General features: G+C 51.5%; 4 protein-coding genes across 4 annotated transcripts; 2 read left to right on the top strand and 2 right to left on the bottom strand.

Moving 5' to 3' along the window:
* Nucleotides 1-2,796: 2,796 nt before the first annotated feature.
* Nucleotides 2,797-4,583, bottom strand: KD926_010408 (MFS transporter; the record flags this gene model as incomplete). The annotated part of the gene is made up of 7 exons (XM_053095893.1): nucleotides 2,797-3,253; nucleotides 3,328-3,414; nucleotides 3,482-3,514; nucleotides 3,597-3,841; nucleotides 3,890-3,924; nucleotides 3,984-4,093; nucleotides 4,153-4,583. The coding sequence occupies 7 exons, from the start codon at nucleotides 4,581-4,583 to the stop codon at nucleotides 2,797-2,799; spliced, it is 1,398 nt and encodes a 465-aa protein (XP_052960066.1).
* A 946-nt stretch (nucleotides 4,584-5,529) lies between these two features.
* Nucleotides 5,530-7,386, bottom strand: KD926_010409 (kleisin alpha; the record flags this gene model as incomplete). Its single annotated transcript, XM_053095894.1, has 2 exons — nucleotides 5,530-7,056; nucleotides 7,123-7,386. The coding sequence occupies 2 exons, from the start codon at nucleotides 7,384-7,386 to the stop codon at nucleotides 5,530-5,532; spliced, it is 1,791 nt and encodes a 596-aa protein (XP_052960067.1).
* A 1,100-nt stretch (nucleotides 7,387-8,486) lies between these two features.
* On the top strand, nucleotides 8,487-11,835 carry pmr1 (Ca(2+)/Mn(2+)-transporting P-type ATPase PMR1; the record flags this gene model as incomplete). Its single annotated transcript, XM_053095895.1, has 3 exons — nucleotides 8,487-8,501; nucleotides 8,553-11,196; nucleotides 11,261-11,835. The coding sequence occupies 3 exons, from the start codon at nucleotides 8,487-8,489 to the stop codon at nucleotides 11,833-11,835; spliced, it is 3,234 nt and encodes a 1,077-aa protein (XP_052960068.1).
* A 1,009-nt stretch (nucleotides 11,836-12,844) lies between these two features.
* Nucleotides 12,845-16,830, top strand: KD926_010411 (ammonium transporter; the record flags this gene model as incomplete). Its single annotated transcript, XM_053095896.1, has 5 exons — nucleotides 12,845-13,236; nucleotides 14,824-15,098; nucleotides 15,162-15,493; nucleotides 15,557-16,148; nucleotides 16,208-16,830. The coding sequence occupies 5 exons, from the start codon at nucleotides 12,845-12,847 to the stop codon at nucleotides 16,828-16,830; spliced, it is 2,214 nt and encodes a 737-aa protein (XP_052960069.1).
* Between the last annotated feature and the right edge of the window lie 309 nt (nucleotides 16,831-17,139).

Below are 17,139 nucleotides of genomic sequence, written 5' to 3' on the forward strand. Positions count from 1 at the left end.
GAGGCGGGTCGGAAAACAGGTCGAAGGAAATGGAGCGAACGGCGGAACCGGTCGCAAAAAGTGGAGGAGGGACCTTGCGTGCTCAGTCTGACAGTCAGGCTGCTTTCAGCTCGCAGCTCTCAGCTTCAAAGATGACAGTTGGAGTTGGAATGTTGACCGAATTTCCATGCAGGAATCCGCGATTTTTTCTTTTTTCTTTTTTTTCTTTTTTATTCTTCCTTTCCCCTGTCGATGATTTGAAATTAGAAAAAAAGGGGAAACAGAAAGGCAAAGAAGAAAAAAGTTTCAAAATTCACTATTCAGAATTCCAGACCAGTACACGGTATTAGTCACACGGCATGTAGGAAATTTCCCTCGGCGTTCCTTTTGTCCCTTTTTATCATGAGTCAAATCAATTGTCGCAGCGCAAGACAAGGTAAGTGGAGCGAGCAACAAAAAAAGACTGGGACTGGGACTGCGGGGAAATTCCAGCAGGAGAGATCGATCGAGAGGGGAAGAAAGAAGGGGAAGAGGCTCGGGCAAATATAAAGGCGAAGGAAGATGAGAGATTTTCTCGAAGAGGGGGGAGGGGAGATTGGAGGAGAGAGCGCGAACGCGGGGGAGACAAATGAGCGATCAATGAATAATAAGAACTGCCTGCAATTGCAATGATCCCGGTCTGTCGAGCGCAAGAAAAAGAAAAGAAAGAAAAAAAAAAAAAAAAAGGAACAGAGAAAAAGGAGCGAGACCAACACGAGTCAAGAGTCGCGTGTCCAACGACCGCAAGCAGAGGGAGGAGTGGTCACCGCGAAAGGGTTGGCATTATCAACATTGGCCTGATCTCGTCGCCTAATATGAGGGCTTTTTTCTCTCTCTCTTGCTTTTTTATGGGGTTTATTATTATTTAAAATTTCGATTATGAAAGAAGAAACGGTCTGGAGGGGGGAAAGAGCCACGCGAGAAACGGCAGCCTTACGGGAGTTGGCAATTTCCCGGTTCTTCAGTATAGCTGTAGTATACCTATATGTCTATCTATGTATGGATCAGACAGGGACTGTTCACATGCCGATGCCTGTGATAATCCCAGAATCGAGACAGTCCCTCTCCGCCCATGCATTCTCATTGATGTAATAATATTAAATCTGTCTTTAAAAATAAAGTAAGAGAATGAGCCATTTTTGTTCCTCACTGTCGGGTGGCCTCGGGATGCTGACTCATGCCTTCCACCCGAAGTCACCCGAGGATCTTGTGCCAGAGAGTGCCTCGGTCCACTCCTGCCAGGCATCATCTCTGTCCATCTCGACGCCATCCCAGCTTCATCCCGAGGCTGTCTTCCCTGGTTCGTGTTTCTACACATATGGCTGGCCGCGAGCATGGCCGTGCATCGCATCGTCCCCGTCGCAAGGGCTTGAAGCATGGATCTAGACGACGGATGCCTCGCCTGCTCCGTCGGCTGGCCGTCAGCTGTACACGCGGCAATTGCGGTCTGATGAATCGACCGCTGTCGAACGCCGTCGTGCATGGGAGACGTCCAGCTCTGCATTGGGTGCTATTTTTGTCTGGCTTAGCTACCTCGTAGTGTGTACTTGACACTATGTGCATTATATATCAATGTACTCCGTATATACTCCGTATATCCCTATTTAAGGAGTCTCCAGTCACTGTCCTTCTTTGATAATGCGCTGCAAGCCGCAGAAACATAAACGAGAACCATCATCAGACATCTTGGAAAATCAAAACGAGCATCGCCTCCTCGTAACCCATGTGGAGATGTCACCCTGGTTCAAAGCGGAGAAATAGACAAATCTACCGCGTCGCAAATCGACTCTTCTTGCGAATTCGACTGCCGTACTTGAAAAAGATATACCTATTCCCCAATGATCGCTGTTAGCCAAACCTTGGAAAGCATGCTACGCGTGTCCCACAGGCCGTTCCTCAAATCCAGTGCAACCGGGGGGCGCAATCGAGGTCGAAAGACGTCAAAGGCTCCCATCTATTAGGGCCGCAGGATTTCTACGCAGGAGACTGCCTGTCCTCGCTCGCGCCCAACCAAAAGAAAAGAGGGTGGGATCCTTATACGCGTAATGAAACCAAAGGACTTACGGAAAGGGTGTCATGGCCAGGGTCAGAAAGGCCAACAATGAAGTTGCCCAGTGGTATCCCAATCGGTTATACACTGCATGCGGTGGTTAGCAATTGGCGGTCAAGGTCTCGTGTGTTAAATCATATTGACATGTCAAGTTTCGATCCACCCAGTCTTCCGAATAGAAATCCAACAGAAAGAATTGTTGATCGAAGGGACAAAAATAACCTCTCCAACAACTCTGAACTCGACAGATCAGGGCACACTTATCCACTCTCCATGCCATGCAGGCAATTTAGACCAGAAAGAGGAAAGGAGGCTGCTTTCTTACTTTGAATCCCAAACAAAGGAAATATCCCACCAAACAGCGACCGGGCAAAACTGTTTGCTGCAAGAGCACTTGCAGCAAATGTCGGGTATGCGTCAACCAAAAAGGTGAAAATGCCCGAGTATACAAGGATCGTGCTAGATATTGTCGAGGAATGGAATCAGTACACATCATTACCAATCATCTCCTTCCAACAGGCGCAATCTCATGCGGGCTGAAAACCGATAGCCAAAAGAATGGGCGAACACCGGCCTTGTTGGAAACTTACCCGGCTCCAAAAAATGCACTCCCGATGATGGGTACAATCCAATGCACGTGAGGATAAATGCTCCAAGCAAAAATAAATAGTCCTATAGTCACAAGAGGTCCGCCAAGGATTGCTTTTCATCACAAGTTAGCATCATCATCATCGTTCTCTAGGCGCCAATGCCAATGACAGATCAACAAACGCACCTGGGGGAAGCCGCCACTCTGGCTGAAAGTCATCGGCCTTTCCAACCGCCCTCTCATGCTTCTTCTCCAGGCGCTGATAAATACGCCGCCAAAACGGGTCGGACAAGATAGCAAAGAGCATTCCCACAAATAGACCAAGAAAACAGAGGCCACGCTGCCATAATACAAAGCCGTACACGTTTCCAAATACCAACTGAAAGGCGCCGAAAAAGAGATATAGTATGCCCAAAAGGATGGCGGAAAATATACAAAGATTCAAGCACATGGGCTCTAATGTAAGAAGTAGCATGGGCCGATAGGTGGACCGCAGAACCGTCTGGGGCACTGAGCGATTAAGCCTTTCGATTGGAGCCTTCCAGCGGTCGTCTTCCGTTTCCTTGCGTATTTGGCGCGCCTTGCGTCTCAAAAGTCTGCCCACTCTCTATCAGTAGCTACTCAAAGCATCCAAGGAATCTTGGGACTGCTGCCAACGGCATACACTTACACAGGATGGTAGGTTTCGGGGACAAGAACAATGATTGAGATGAGTAATATACCTGTCCAAATGAGAAGCACGTAAAATGTCCAGCGCCTAAGAGCCGGAGTCAGCAATGTAAAACTTCTGTGTCCTAGAAAGAGGGTCTCCAGAATTGACGTACCACGTGGTATATTGGTTTATAAATCCACCCACCCTGAGATGATCAATCGTCAGCAGCCTGAAAACACTCCGCACTACAAGACGGCTCATCGGCGGCAACTCGGGGGGAAACCTACAATGGTCCAACCTCGGGGCCAACGAAAGGCGAGGCCGTATATAGCATCATCGGTGCACTAAGCTCGTGACGGGCGAAGAGATCGCCCACTGTACCGCCGGCGACACTAAGGAATGCGCTTCCTGCAATGCCGTTGAAGAACCGACATACAATCATCGTCTCGATGTTTTGAGCCACGGCACATGGAATCAGCCAAATCAGGAAGAAAGTAAATGATATAATATAGATATATCTTCTGCCGTAAAACTACCCTGTGTTAGCAGCACCAATCGAATTCAACAGGGATACACCCACCTCTGACAAGGGCCCAAGGAACAGGGGGCCAACCGCTTCATCGAGGTCTTGTTAGTAAGTTGCAGCCACAAAACGACGAACGTTTAGAGCTTACCCAAGCCAAATATGAAGAATGATAGTCCTAACGTCGCGACCAACCGAGAACAATTGAATTCTTCCGTTATTTGGTCATAGGTGACAGTATACATCGAGGAAGTGCAGGTTCTTTCCAGACAGAAGATCAGCCCGGAGATTAGCTGCCAAGCTAGTTGAATTGAACTCACACGCATAATGAACCCAGCGAGCAAATGATGACGATTATCCACCGTCGAAAGGTGCTAAAATTGCGAGGGTTCACGGGATCGTTATCGTCCCATCCAACAACAAAAGCCGAGGACTCATCAGCATTTTCACCCTGCACTTCGTCCGGAACCTTCTGCCCTGCCTCTTCGTCGGCAGTATGACAGCTATAACCGTCATTGAGAGACCAGCTGCGCTCAACAGGCCGGGATGAAGTTGAATGAAGTCTCTGCATCCGCGCATCACTTGCAGAGGTCACGGCATTGATTGGCGCATAGGTACTGACATCATCCGATTGTTCCTGGTCGGAAATGCCTGCATCGCTTCTTTCGTCGTCGGTTGATCGCCCGGGCGGATCGATCTCGGCGTTAGCAGCTTGTCGGGAAGTCATGTTCTCCGGCTGCGCTGCAGACATGGTTGGTTCAATTGTACTCAAAGACCGGTTCCCCAGGAAAACGAAAAGAAAAGAGGATCAAAGTACGTTCGGGAGGTCGAGCTTAATAGCAAAAGGGATAATATCACTCGTCCGCGAATACCAAACCCCACCGGATGACACACTGTCGGGAAATGTTGCTAGTTGTGTCGTCTAGGGGAGGGAAAAGTTGCCTGTAAAGCAAACTAATTTTTTTTTCTTAAGTCACAGCGACGGCGTAAGGACTGAGGGAGTCTGAAGCTAACTGGTCAGATTAGTTGACCCATCTCGCTGATCATAGGGAGTACTTGACTACTTGCGCGTTAGTATCCATGGATATGATCCTTAGCCTCGGGGTTATCGGCGTCGGGTCTAGAGCTGGGTCCATGACTAAGTGATGTCCATGCTTTTTATGTGGGCCATTGATAGTTCATATTCACAATCGTAGGTACGAGTACACATAAGAGAGCAGTCGACATGATCAGATATGAAGAGTAGGGGGTACTAGGAGGTACTAGGAGGTAAAGGAACGGGCGGGAATCGGAGAATTAAGCCGGGCCACGTGCATCGACTACGGGGATCAAGGATGTCATTGGAATCAGTGACTCGCTTCTATAATACTACTAAGGTAAAAGCTACCTAATCATCCAGAACCAATTCGCCCCGGAAATCCAACAATCCTGGACATCGCAAGAATCAAATCCAGAACCACCTTTTCTCCTTGAAACTGACTCCTAAAACTCCACCAATTCATTAAGCAAACAGGGCCAGCATCCAAATACAAAGGGGGTCTTCACAGAGTAGAACTAAGCCAGTCACAAGAAAATGAAAGAGAAAATCAAACGAAAAAAGGGGAAAAGAAAGGCCGAAGAAGGTTGGGCAAGGTCAAACAGCCAAAAAGAAAAGAACAAGAAAACCGCGACCAACTGTACAGAACGAAAGACATCATCTAAGCGGTTGCCGGAGCAGATTGGCTGGCAGACTCGCCGCCGGCAGACTCCTCGGCCCACGAGCCCCAGAGAGCACGCTTTCCACGGATTTTGAGCGGTCCTCCAACGGCATCAGATCGCTGTTCGACCTGAACGGCATCCTTGGTAGCCAGCACTAGAACTTCGAAAAACATCTTGGTAGCATCGGCCTTGGAAGCCTTCTTCTCTGGCAGAAGCTCTTGGAACTTCACGCTCTTCTTCTGTTCGGCCGCAGATTCTCCCAAGCGGTCGCGCAGGATATGAACAGCATGCTTGGTGCCGATTGAAACCGGCCCGCTGTCCGCCGGTTCGATCGTATCGTCAAAGTCGTCCAATGGCTGGTTCATGCCCTCGTCATCACTCATACGCAGACCCTGCTCCTCTTCGTCACCGGGAAATTCGATCTCGGACCGCTGATTCAACGTCGAGTCAAGACCGAGTCCCTCGTCAACCGGCACAATTGCCTCCTCTTCACCCAGCTCCAACGCAGGGGTAGTGGCCGCTTCGATATCCATGTCCGAGATGCCGCTGTCGCGTTTCCTCTTGAGTTCGCCAGCCTTTTTCACGGCGTCAAATGACAGCAAGTCGCGGAGCTCGGGGGCCCAGCCACGTCCACGACCTCCACCCATCACATTCGACACGAAATCTCCGTTTTTCTGCATGTTCATAAGGGTGAGAAGAACCGGGTCACGGGGCAAAGACGATGTTGGTTTAATGATTTCGGCGTGCATCTCACGCAGTTCCTTGATCTCTGCGCCACTGTAGGTGATCTTCTCATCAGCCTCCATCGGAGGTAGTTCAACCTTGCGCCGCTTGGAGCGCTGGCCATGTTGAGCTTGCTCAACCTGAGCTTCTTCCGAGTCTCTTCCTTCGACATCTTCTGCTCCCAGGTGAGAAGCACCATAAGCTTGTTCAAGTTCCTCCATGCCAGCATCATCAATATCGCTGAGTTCATCACGGTCGGATTCGTCGGCTTTGTCGCCATCAATTACCGGGCCGTCGTCACCGCCGAGATCGAGAGTGTCATCCGCCTGAAGGAGTGTGTCTTGAGGACCATCGTCGCCGAGGTCCATTTTATCCAAGGGAGCATCATCTTCACCGAGGTCCAGAGGCAGATCAACGTCGTTGAATTTGCCAGCATCACTAAAGAGATCCTCCTCGACAGGACGTGGGGCTGGAGCATCTCGACCAACTTCCATACTGAAATCATGACCCAACGGTGTCTCGTCTTCTCCCAAGTCGAGATCGACTAGAGTATGATCTTCAAGGCGTGGCGGTTCCTGGGAAACAGAGCGGCGGAAACTGCTATCGGGCAGAAGTTGACTACCAAAGTCCATAGATGATCCGGGCTGCTTTCCTTCCGGCTCCAAATTGAGTGACTGGGGTAGGAGCAAGGAGGAATCGAGGTTCATGAACAGGTCGGATTCTGTAAGGACATCAGGCAAAGTAATTCCGCCAGGTGCGACGACGGTGGTGGTGAGATCATTGTTGTTGGTCAACCGGAAGGCCTATGGCAGTTGATAAGCATCAGTACAGTTCGAGCTTCTACGACATCATGGTTCCAAGTAACATACCATTTTAATTTTCATCAGCGCTTCGTTGCAGTCATCCAGGAGGTAGCGCGCCTTTCTACTATAGATCCGGACCACACCCAGCAGCAGCTGGCCACTCAATCGCAAAGCCATAGGCGCTTGTCCTTGGTCAACGATGGCACTGACACTGCTTTCAATATCCGACTGCAAGATGTGTGATTTTGACAGTTTGCGCTCCAGATTAGCCGACAGCCAAACGCGGGCCAGCGGCCCGGTTTTCGACAGAAGAGTCTCCGAATAGAACATGGCGGCAGGTATGAAGGGCAGAAAAAGAGTACACAAAAAAACAAGACAATTTACTATCCCAAAGAAGGTTTGAAACAAAAGAAGCCAATCAAGAAAAGCCCGCGCAATGCGGGGTGGTGGTGGGAGTCCCTAGCAACCCAGGTGTTAATGACGCGCGCTGTATCCAGAAAACAACAGGATCAGGTGTTTCGCCCCTACAGCCCGCTTCAAAAGGGGTGTCGCAAAGGGAACGGCAACACGTAGCGAGGGATCCGAAAGGAAGCGAGTCAAAGCGATCGCGTAGAGACCAATGCAAGAGTATCCACCGCGTCCGTGATTCGGAAGGGGGGTGGTTGGGTTAGGATCAACCGAGTCGCTTGTGGTTGATTTGGGAGGCGGAGGTGGGAAAAAGAGGGAAAGAGAGCGTGGGAGCGCGTCCGGCGGGCGGAAGTCCAGGTATTATCAGGGAGAACCTAAGGCATTAATGGTTGCCCAGCCGCAACGAGGCCGCCCGCGCCCTGCTGATTGGCCCGTTAAGGGCGTGGCTGGGGTCACGTGAAGGGCCGCTGCTGACTGATACTCACGTCACGGGAGCGGCTAGTCCCCTTCCGGAGTCGGGCGGACTAACTGCGGTGCCGAGTCTAGGCCGCAAAGGGCAAGACATCATCAGCGTTAAGGTCAGCCTGTCCAGAAGCCAAGGGCCATTGCATGCAGCAAAAAAGATCCCCTCCTGGTGTCCATATGCTTCTCATAATCCACGGAGTTTTGACTGGTACTTCTGCTTCTCTCCTCATTCCCAAAGAGCCTACTTTGGATCATCGATCGCCCGTGGTGTCCGTGTGAACCGCCCTCTTCCAGACCCCGTGTGGCCCTTACTCTTAGCCTTGTTTCCACTTATCTTTAGTGCCCATCCAGTTATTATTTATTATTACCGATGCAGCCTCGCGTCTGAGAACGTGGCTTTTCGCAGTTCGGCTCTTGTGTTCATTCCGATCTTTCTTTCTTTCTTTCTTCTTTGGCCTCGCCTCCCTAATTGGCACTGACAATCGTTTTGCGCCATTGCCCCAACGGGATGATAACAACTATAAGCCAGATTTAACAGGACATTCTTTCGACAAAGCATGAGAGATGTCAAGGTCCGCGACGCCTGCGCTACCTTTGCATAATGCCCAGGTCCCCAATTTAAGACCTCCGTCTCCATCTCCGGCGGGTGTGCGCTCCAGTTCCTCTCCCCAAGTAAGTCAAGCCGCATCCATTTCGATCACTTTCGGGGACTTCAGCATTCCCCATTGCCCCTATTCAAGATCCTGAATGCTGACGCGGGATATCCTGAGCAGACTTCAACCTCGACCTACTCCCTATTAGACCCTCAAGAAACCGCGGAGCGCCTGCAAACATCTCTTACCCATGGACTCACCCCGGCAGAGGCCGAGGTGCGCTTGATACGGGATGGACCGAATGAATTGCCTCACGAGGAGCCCGAGCCGCTGTGGCTGCGGTTTCTCAAGCAGTTCCGGGAAACATTGATCTTGCTACTTCTAGGATCAGCAGCGATTTCGTTTTTCATGGGAAATTACGATGACGCCGTCAGCATCACTCTCGCCGTAACAATTGTCGTTACCGTAGGGTTCGTCCAGGAGTATCGGTCGGAGAAATCCTTGGAGGCACTGAGCCGCCTGGTACCGCATCATGCACATCTTATCCGTGACGTTCCCCATTGGAACACTCCCCCCATGGACAGCTCCATACCCGCCGCTCCCGCAGGACCCGATGAAGACATGGAATTGCAGGAACTTCGAAGCAAGAGTCCAGGCTCGGCGGTCAAGGCCTCCACCACGGTTCCTGCTGCCGAATTGGTGCCGGGTGACATGGTTCTTTTTAGTGTCGGTGACCGCATTCCAGCAGATATCAGAATCACCGCTGCAACGGACCTGTCCATCGATGAATCTAATCTCACCGGGGAGAACGAGCCGGTTACAAAGTTTGCCGACGCCATTCGGAATTCGAAGAACCTTTCAACCCATTCGCCTAAAATTGTCAGCCCCCCGCGGTCTCCGTTTTACGATGCCCCAGCCAGTGGGGCTGTAGGAGCGGATATCCGCTTGAACGAACAACACAATATTGCCTTTATGGGAACTTTGGTTAGATCGGGATATGGACAAGGAATTGTCATCGGCACTGGTGCAAAAACGGAGTTCGGCAGCATTTCCGCGTCATTGCAGGAGATTGAGAGCCCAAGAACGCCACTACAACTCTCAATGGATCGCCTGGGTCAAGAATTGAGCTATGTCTCTTTTGGTGTCATCGCGTTGATTGTTGTGATAGGGTTGCTTCAAGGCCGCAAGCTTCTTGAAATGTTTACCATTGGTGTCTCTCTGGCTGTCGCGGCGATCCCTGAAGGACTCCCCATCATTGTGACGGTAACCCTTGCTCTGGGCGTGCTGCGCATGGCAAAGAGGGGAGCCATCATGCGAAGACTTCCAAGTGTTGAGACGCTGGGATCAGTAAACGTTGTCTGCAGCGATAAAACGGGAACACTCACTCTCAATCATATGACTGTCACGAAAATGTGGCATTTTGACTGTCCTGAGCCATTCGAAGTGCACAACGACATCACATCTTTAACCCCAGGACCTGCAGCTCGAACCGTTCTTCGAATTGGAAACATTGCCAATAATGCCAGACTGTCACGTGTGAACGCGAACTCGCCCGCGAGCGCATCATCAGCCGCAGTGCTGTCTTCGACTGATGATAGAGCCTCTGGATCCGTCAAGAGCAGGTGGGTGGGTCAACCCACCGATGTCGCCATATTGGATCTATTAGACACCTTCGGGGAGGATGATGTACGTGATCGAATCAGTGCTCGCGTTGCCGAAACTCCCTTTAGTTCCGAACGCAAGTGGATGGGCGTGATTATTGGAAGCGGCTCTTCCGGCGAGACAAACGTTGCCTATATCAAGGGTGCGCTGGAGCAGGTTCTAAACAGATGTGATACCTACCTAACCAAGGACGGCCGCGAAGTCATCTTGGATGAGCGACGGCGCCAGACTGTCCGACAGGCAGCCGAGCAGATGGCATCGGAAGGTCTGAGAGTGCTCGCTTTCGCCAGTGGAGCTGTGAGAGATTCGTCTAGAGGAAGGCCTTTTGGGAGCAGGACCGGCACCCCTACTTCTAAAAGCAGCCAGGGCGATGACGACGATCGGTATACTGGATTGGTCTTCTCTGGACTGGTGGGGATGAACGATCCACCCCGGAAGAATGTCCACAAGGCGATCAGGCGCCTAATGGCTGGAGGGGTACGAATCATCATGATAACCGGTGATGCAGAAACCACAGCCGTGGCCATTGCAAAGAAACTCGGAATGCCAATCAGTGACGCTCCGGGTTCGCGGCCTGTGCTCAGTGGGGAAAATATTGATCGAATGAGCACGGAGGAGCTTGCGCAAGCGATAGCTTCTGTTTCAATTTTTGCCCGCACCAGTCCAGATCATAAAATGAAAATCGTTCGTGCACTTCAGTCCCGAGGCGATGTGGTAGCCATGACCGGAGATGGTGTGAACGATGCTCCGGCGCTGAAGAAAGCCGATATTGGCATCTCGATGGGAAAGCTAGGTACCGACGTCGCTAAGGAAGCCGCGGATATGATATTAACGGACGATGATTTCTCGACCATCCTGCGAGCCATTGAGCAGGGCAAAGGAATCTTTTATAACATCCAGAATTTCATTACATTCCAGCTCAGTACTAGCGTCGCCGCCTTGAGTCTCGTGCTGTTGAGTACGACTCTGGGCTTCAAGAACCCCCTCAATGCCATGCAGATTCTCTGGATCAGTAAGTGCTGCGCGCCCTTTGCCTCGTATCTTACTACTGTCAGTTGACTAACCTATTCTCATAGACATCCTCATGGATGGCCCTCCGGCGCAGTCATTGGGTGTAGAGCCGGTCGATCCGACGATCATGAGTCGTCCGCCGCGACCCAGAACAGCCCGGGTCCTCACGAAGCCGCTCATCCAACGGGTAGTCACTGCGGCTCTGACGATCATGATGGGCACCTTGGCGATTTACGTGTACGAGATGGGCGATGCGGACGACGGCATGACCCCTGGCAAGCGATCTCGAGTGGTTACGGCGCATGACACGACGATGACATTTACCTGCTTCGTGCTCTTTGACATGTTTAACGCCCTTGCTTGCCGCAGTGAGGGCAAATCTGTGCTTCGCGGCGAAATCTCACTCTTCGGAAACAAGATGTTCAATTACGCAGTGTTCGGATCCCTGGCCGGTCAAGCCTGCGTGATTTACCTGCCCTTCCTGCAAAGGATCTTCCAGACGGAACCACTCAACTTCGCCCATCTGTTCAAGTTGTTGTGTATCTCGAGTTCGGTCTTTTGGGTCGACGAGGCTCGAAAATTCTACCAGACTTTGAAGCGGCGCCGGGCCGTTGGGGTAGGGTACAGTGTGAATGTTTGATATGTACTCATTTCGGTAGAGACATAAACCCTGATTTCATATCATTTTTGGGGAAATGATGGGGTTGTATAATTGTATAGAAAACTGGAGGCGTTTCTTACATATCATTGTTGTGTATATCGACCATCAAATTTTTCTCTCCATTGGAGGACCTATACTTTCAATGCATTTCTGGAGCTGTGTATTGTGAGGGTCGTATCCGCTGTCGCGTTGAAGCCTGGCTGCCTGAGGTTCAATCCGCCGGGGGTTTCGTGCCGCCCTACGTGTGCCACGCGCCTAGGAAGACCTCTTCTTACTCCCAAGCTATCGGCGAAGCACCACGCAAGCGCCGGTGAACCATCAGCGAGGAGCAGAGACTCCCAACCCAAGCAATCCCACCATAAGTGATCGTCCACGTGGGGCTTGCTGCCTTGCAGCCCTTTTGCTCAGGATCAGTCTATCTAGGAGTCTGCCGTGTCACAATCGCCTGCGGCTTCTGCATATCCCTCATTCCAAGCTGCGGGACGAGGGAATAAAAGGGGAGGTACGCGGTCCAAGTAAGGTGGTGTTAGTCACTAGTGATGCTGTCTACGTATAGTACCTCGTAGCAATGGTACCTTAACCTGTTTACAGCATATAGTATACTTAGAGCGATAAGACACCACTACTCCGTAGATAAGACATAGCACCGAGAGCGTGGCTCGACCCACAGATAGAGACGAATCAAGGGCATTTCAGGTAGAACCAGGGACAGAGCTGCACAAATGCCGGCGTCCGGTGGTGCAGATATGATCCTCAACGTACCCCGGAGTCGATATCTTAGTACTACCAGTAGTCTGGTACTATCATCCAAGTACACCGTAAGGGATCTAGACACCCCACAGGAGATCTTGATGGATCGATAGGGTGACAAGAGTATGGTGAGAGATGATATCTGACACACGGGAGATTTTCCGTTGAAGAAAAAAAAAAATAACTATTCTTCCAACGTGAAATGTGATGCCATCGGACACTGCCAAGCCCCGCCGCAATGCCGGTTGTCGCAGTCCGCCCGACCCCAGCGCATGCCGAGTCCGATCCAGCTCTCCTCCATCGGAGAGGGAGTTCCCTGCAATGCCCGAGAGAACTCGGGAGAAGCAGGGAGGAGCGCAGGGATCCGGCCGGGCGGTCATTGGCTCATCTGGACGTTATCAGCGCTGTGGAGATCGCGGCGACAACGCTAGGCCACATCCGGTGGTCCCAGCGCCCCACTTGGCGGCAGGTGGCGTTCAGGCCTTATCGGGACCTCACAGCCAATCGTTTGGGTGATATCAATGAGCTCAGAGAAATGCAACATGATAAGGGCCGCATGCTCCTTCCGGAGACGACGGGGGGAAGGGGTCCTTGGCGGATGATAAGGCCTCGACCAGTCCCAACGGGCAGGTGAGTGGTCTGGGGAAGCATGTGGTTGTCCTGTTGTAGATGGAGTAGATAGCCGTTATCATCGGGGCAGCAGATAGCTCTCGTTGCTGTCGAACGCCTGGGGATCAAGGAGGTGGCCTTAAATACAAGGTCCACAGCCTGCCTTTCCCCTTCCCTCGAGGAGGCAGAGTCTCAAGGAACTCTGCTTCCGGTGTGGTGAGCTACCAGCCGAATCCAGCTCTCAATCGGCCCAATGCCAACCCGACCAAGCTTTCATGGAGGGCTACCCTTCCATAGTTTGCGAGGCCCATCATGGATGCTAAGGCTGGGCAAGAGAAAAAAACCCCCCGAATCTAGATAGATGATCGAGATCCTTCCATCTTCTTATGACTCGGACTATCTATGATGCCGAGGAAGCCGGAGGCCTACCACCCCGCCGTGGGTGAGTATGGTAAATGCTAATGTGATTATGTATTCGCCACATGTGGTTCGGCTCTGCAGTATCGCGGACGGTCTTGGCCCAGATGGGGCTCTCTTTTGCTTTTTTTTTGGGTCTTCTGGAACCCGAACTACGACGACCGGGGCAGACGCTAGTTCAGTCCCAGTTTCCCTCCGACTAAGTTAGGGTGTTGACAATTGAAACTTCGCCACAGTCTTTCAAGATGGATCTGGGACATACACCGTACCGTAGTGGTGACGCTGCGGTGTTGATCTGGATGGACCGGGAGGGAAATGATGCACTCACATCTCTCCCCTTGCGATGATGACAGGGATTTTTCTGTGTCGTTTCCGACAAATGGGTAGAAAAGCGGTGATTGGCGGACGGACGACGGCTAGGACGTTCTCGTCGAAGATCAGCCAGCCGAGTTTATTTTATTCCATTTGATTTTTCATTCTTCCGTTATCTCTGACTGAACGCTGACCACTATCTTTTACCTTTGGGGCTTGGGGTGCCCTCCCTTTACCCGCGCCTCCCTCGGAATGATGCTACCAGCTGAATGAATAATGACTGATCCCTCCCTTTCTCCCTCCCCTCCCCTTCCCTTTCTTTCTTTATTTGGATCTATCGAATCTCACTTGACAAAGAAGGCTTCCTTGTCCTCGTGTCTAAACGGAGTGCACCCCCCCACGGCCAATCCTGAATCAATCATCACTTTTTCCCATTTGAATTATCGTCGCTATTATTAACCATTTGCTGCCAATTGCTGTTGCGGCGGACTTTTCTTGGGTGCTCCACCACGCTTGTCTATCCTCTTTGGGAGGTCCCGATCGATTATCGCGCTCTGCCAATGATTTGTTACTAAGGCTCTTAGTGACTTCCCAATCATTTAGCTCTTATCTTTGGCTAGTTTGAGACCCGCGAAGTCGTCCCGTCCAATTCCAGACCCACTGGGGACGCCTTTCCAAAACTACCTTTCTTTTATATACCTCTTCCTCCTCCGCCCCCCGTGGCGGTCTTTTTCTCCACACAGAGCGGAGTTCCTCATCCTACCTTTGTCTTCTCTCTTTTTCCTCTCCTCGCTCTCCGCTGCAATCATCCTGGAGTGAGAAAGTGAGCTCTTTGACAGGTTCGACGAGCAGCTCCTTTCCATCTTATTCTCTCCCTAGGCCTCTTCGATCCCCTGTCAACCACTCAACATACCACGCTCCTGCTCGGCAATTTTTCCATCCCTCTCTCTCTCGTGCTCTGGGCTCCGAGCCCTTCCAGCTGCATCTTGATTCCGTCGACCACCTCACCTCGATTCTTTTTCTTGTCGTCTCAACCTTCGCCATGGCATCGACTACCAACGTGCCGTTCACCCCAGATTATGCATCTTACAACTGGACGGGCGCTCCCTCAAACTACGAGCAGCTCACAACCAATGTATTGGGTGGCAATTCACGTATGTAAATCTTGAATATAGGGTGTCAATGCTTGAAATCCCCCGGACTGACCGTCGTTGTAGGGGAGGAAAACGTGAACAAATGGTTCCAATCGGGTGATCAAGCCTACATTATCGTGGCGTCCGCCATGGTCATGGTCATGATTCCCGGTCTCGGCTTCCTCTACTCCGGCCTCGCTCGTCGAAAATCGGCATTGAGTATGATCTGGGCCTGTATGGCGTCTTTGTCCGTCGTCACGTTTCAATGGTATTTCTGGGGCTACTCGCTCGCTTTCTCGCCAACCGCCACCAACGGATTTATCGGTAACCTTCGCAACTTCGGTTTGATGAAGACTATGGCCGACCCAAGTCCTGGCTCCCCTCTGGTTCCCAACCTGCTCTACGCTTTCTATCAGGTATGCACATGGGAAGCCCGTGATCCATCCGAGATTCCTAGCTAACAAAACAACCCTTGGTAGATGCAATTCTGCGGAGTCACGGCTGCCATTATCATGGGAGCGGTCGCAGAACGTGGCCGCCTGCTCCCTGCGATGGTGTTTGTTTTCATCTGGGCGACAATCGTTTACTGCCCTCTCGCCTGCTGGACATGGAATGTGAACGGATGGGCGGCAAAGTGGGGGGTGTTGGATTATGCCGGTGGTGGCCCTGTCGAAATCGGTTCCGGTCTGTCTGCCCTCGCCTATTCAATGGTGTTGGGCCGTCGTCAGGAGCGCATGATGTTGAACTTCCGTCCTCATAACGTCTCGCTGATTCTTCTGGGAACCGTTTTCCTCTGGTTTGGCTGGCTTGGATTCAACGGCGGCTCGGCCTTTGGTGCCAACCTCCGTGCCGCTATGGCTTGCTGGAATACTAATTTGACTGCGGCTTTCGCGGCCATCACCTGGGTTGTCCTCGATTGGCGCCTGGCTCGAAAATGGTCTATGGTCGGCTGGTGTTCCGGAACCATTTCCGGCCTGGTCGCCGCCACTCCGGCTTCTGGTTTCATCACCCCCTGGGCTAGTGTGATTCTTGGTATTGTGACTGGAATTGTGTGTAACTATGCTACCAAGGGTAAGTTTGTGACAAGCCGATACTTGTGGTCGAACGAGTTGACTGACACAAATCTATAGTGAAATACTGGATCCGGATCGATGATTCGATGGATGTTTTCGCTGAGCACGGTGTCGCCGGTATTGTCGGTCTCATTTTCAACGCCCTCTTCGCGGACGATGCTATCGTTGGACTGGATGGAGTGAACACCGGCAGCAAAATGGGCGGATGGTTAATCCACAACTACAAGCAGCTCTACATCCAAATCGCCTTCATCGTCGCCGCCTGTGCTTACACCTTCGTCGTCTCTGCCATCATCGCGTATGCCATCAACGCCATCCCCGGTCTACAACTCCGTGCATCCGAAGAGGCCGAGCTGCTGGGTATGGATGACGACCAACTCGGTGAATTCGCCTACGACTACGTCGAGGTCCGCCGTGACTACCTGGCCTGGACCCCCCAGAAACACGACCAACTCGAGGACGGACACCAAATCCCTGCCGCTGCGCGGTACGGAATTGGCGAGCACAGCGAAATGATGTTGGACGGCCACCCACCCATCGGCATCGACAGCCGCGGCTGCAGCGAAGGCGATTCCGGCATCCAGGAAATCAAGATCGCCCCGGCTCCCCGACAGGTAGCTGAGCAACACCCGGTCGACGAAGGGGCTGAACTGCCCAGGCCGGATGAAAAGGCTCAGTGATCCGATCTCAGCTGTCCCCTGTTTCTGTTTTTCTCTAATTGTTACGATATCCAGCGTTTCTGTCTCACTTGGCTGGGCCATATTATGTGATGTATTAACTTATACCTGTCTGGGATTTGCTTGGAGCTGGAGTTTTGCTTTTTTTTATTTTCTCTCTTTTCTTATCGGGTTCATCTGACGGAATTGACTGTATATACTCGGGTTTTGGCGGGGGATAGTTTGTTTTTGTTTGTATGGGATTTTCCAGATACCACCTGCATAGATTGATTGGTTTAAAGAATATTGACCATGCTACTTATTTCCCCTCTT

This window comes from Aspergillus affinis (assembly GCF_023601865.1).
Source record: "Aspergillus affinis strain CMG 70 chromosome Unknown NODE_7_length_541545_cov_85_609384, whole genome shotgun sequence".
NCBI lineage: Eukaryota > Fungi > Ascomycota > Eurotiomycetes > Eurotiales > Aspergillaceae > Aspergillus > Aspergillus affinis.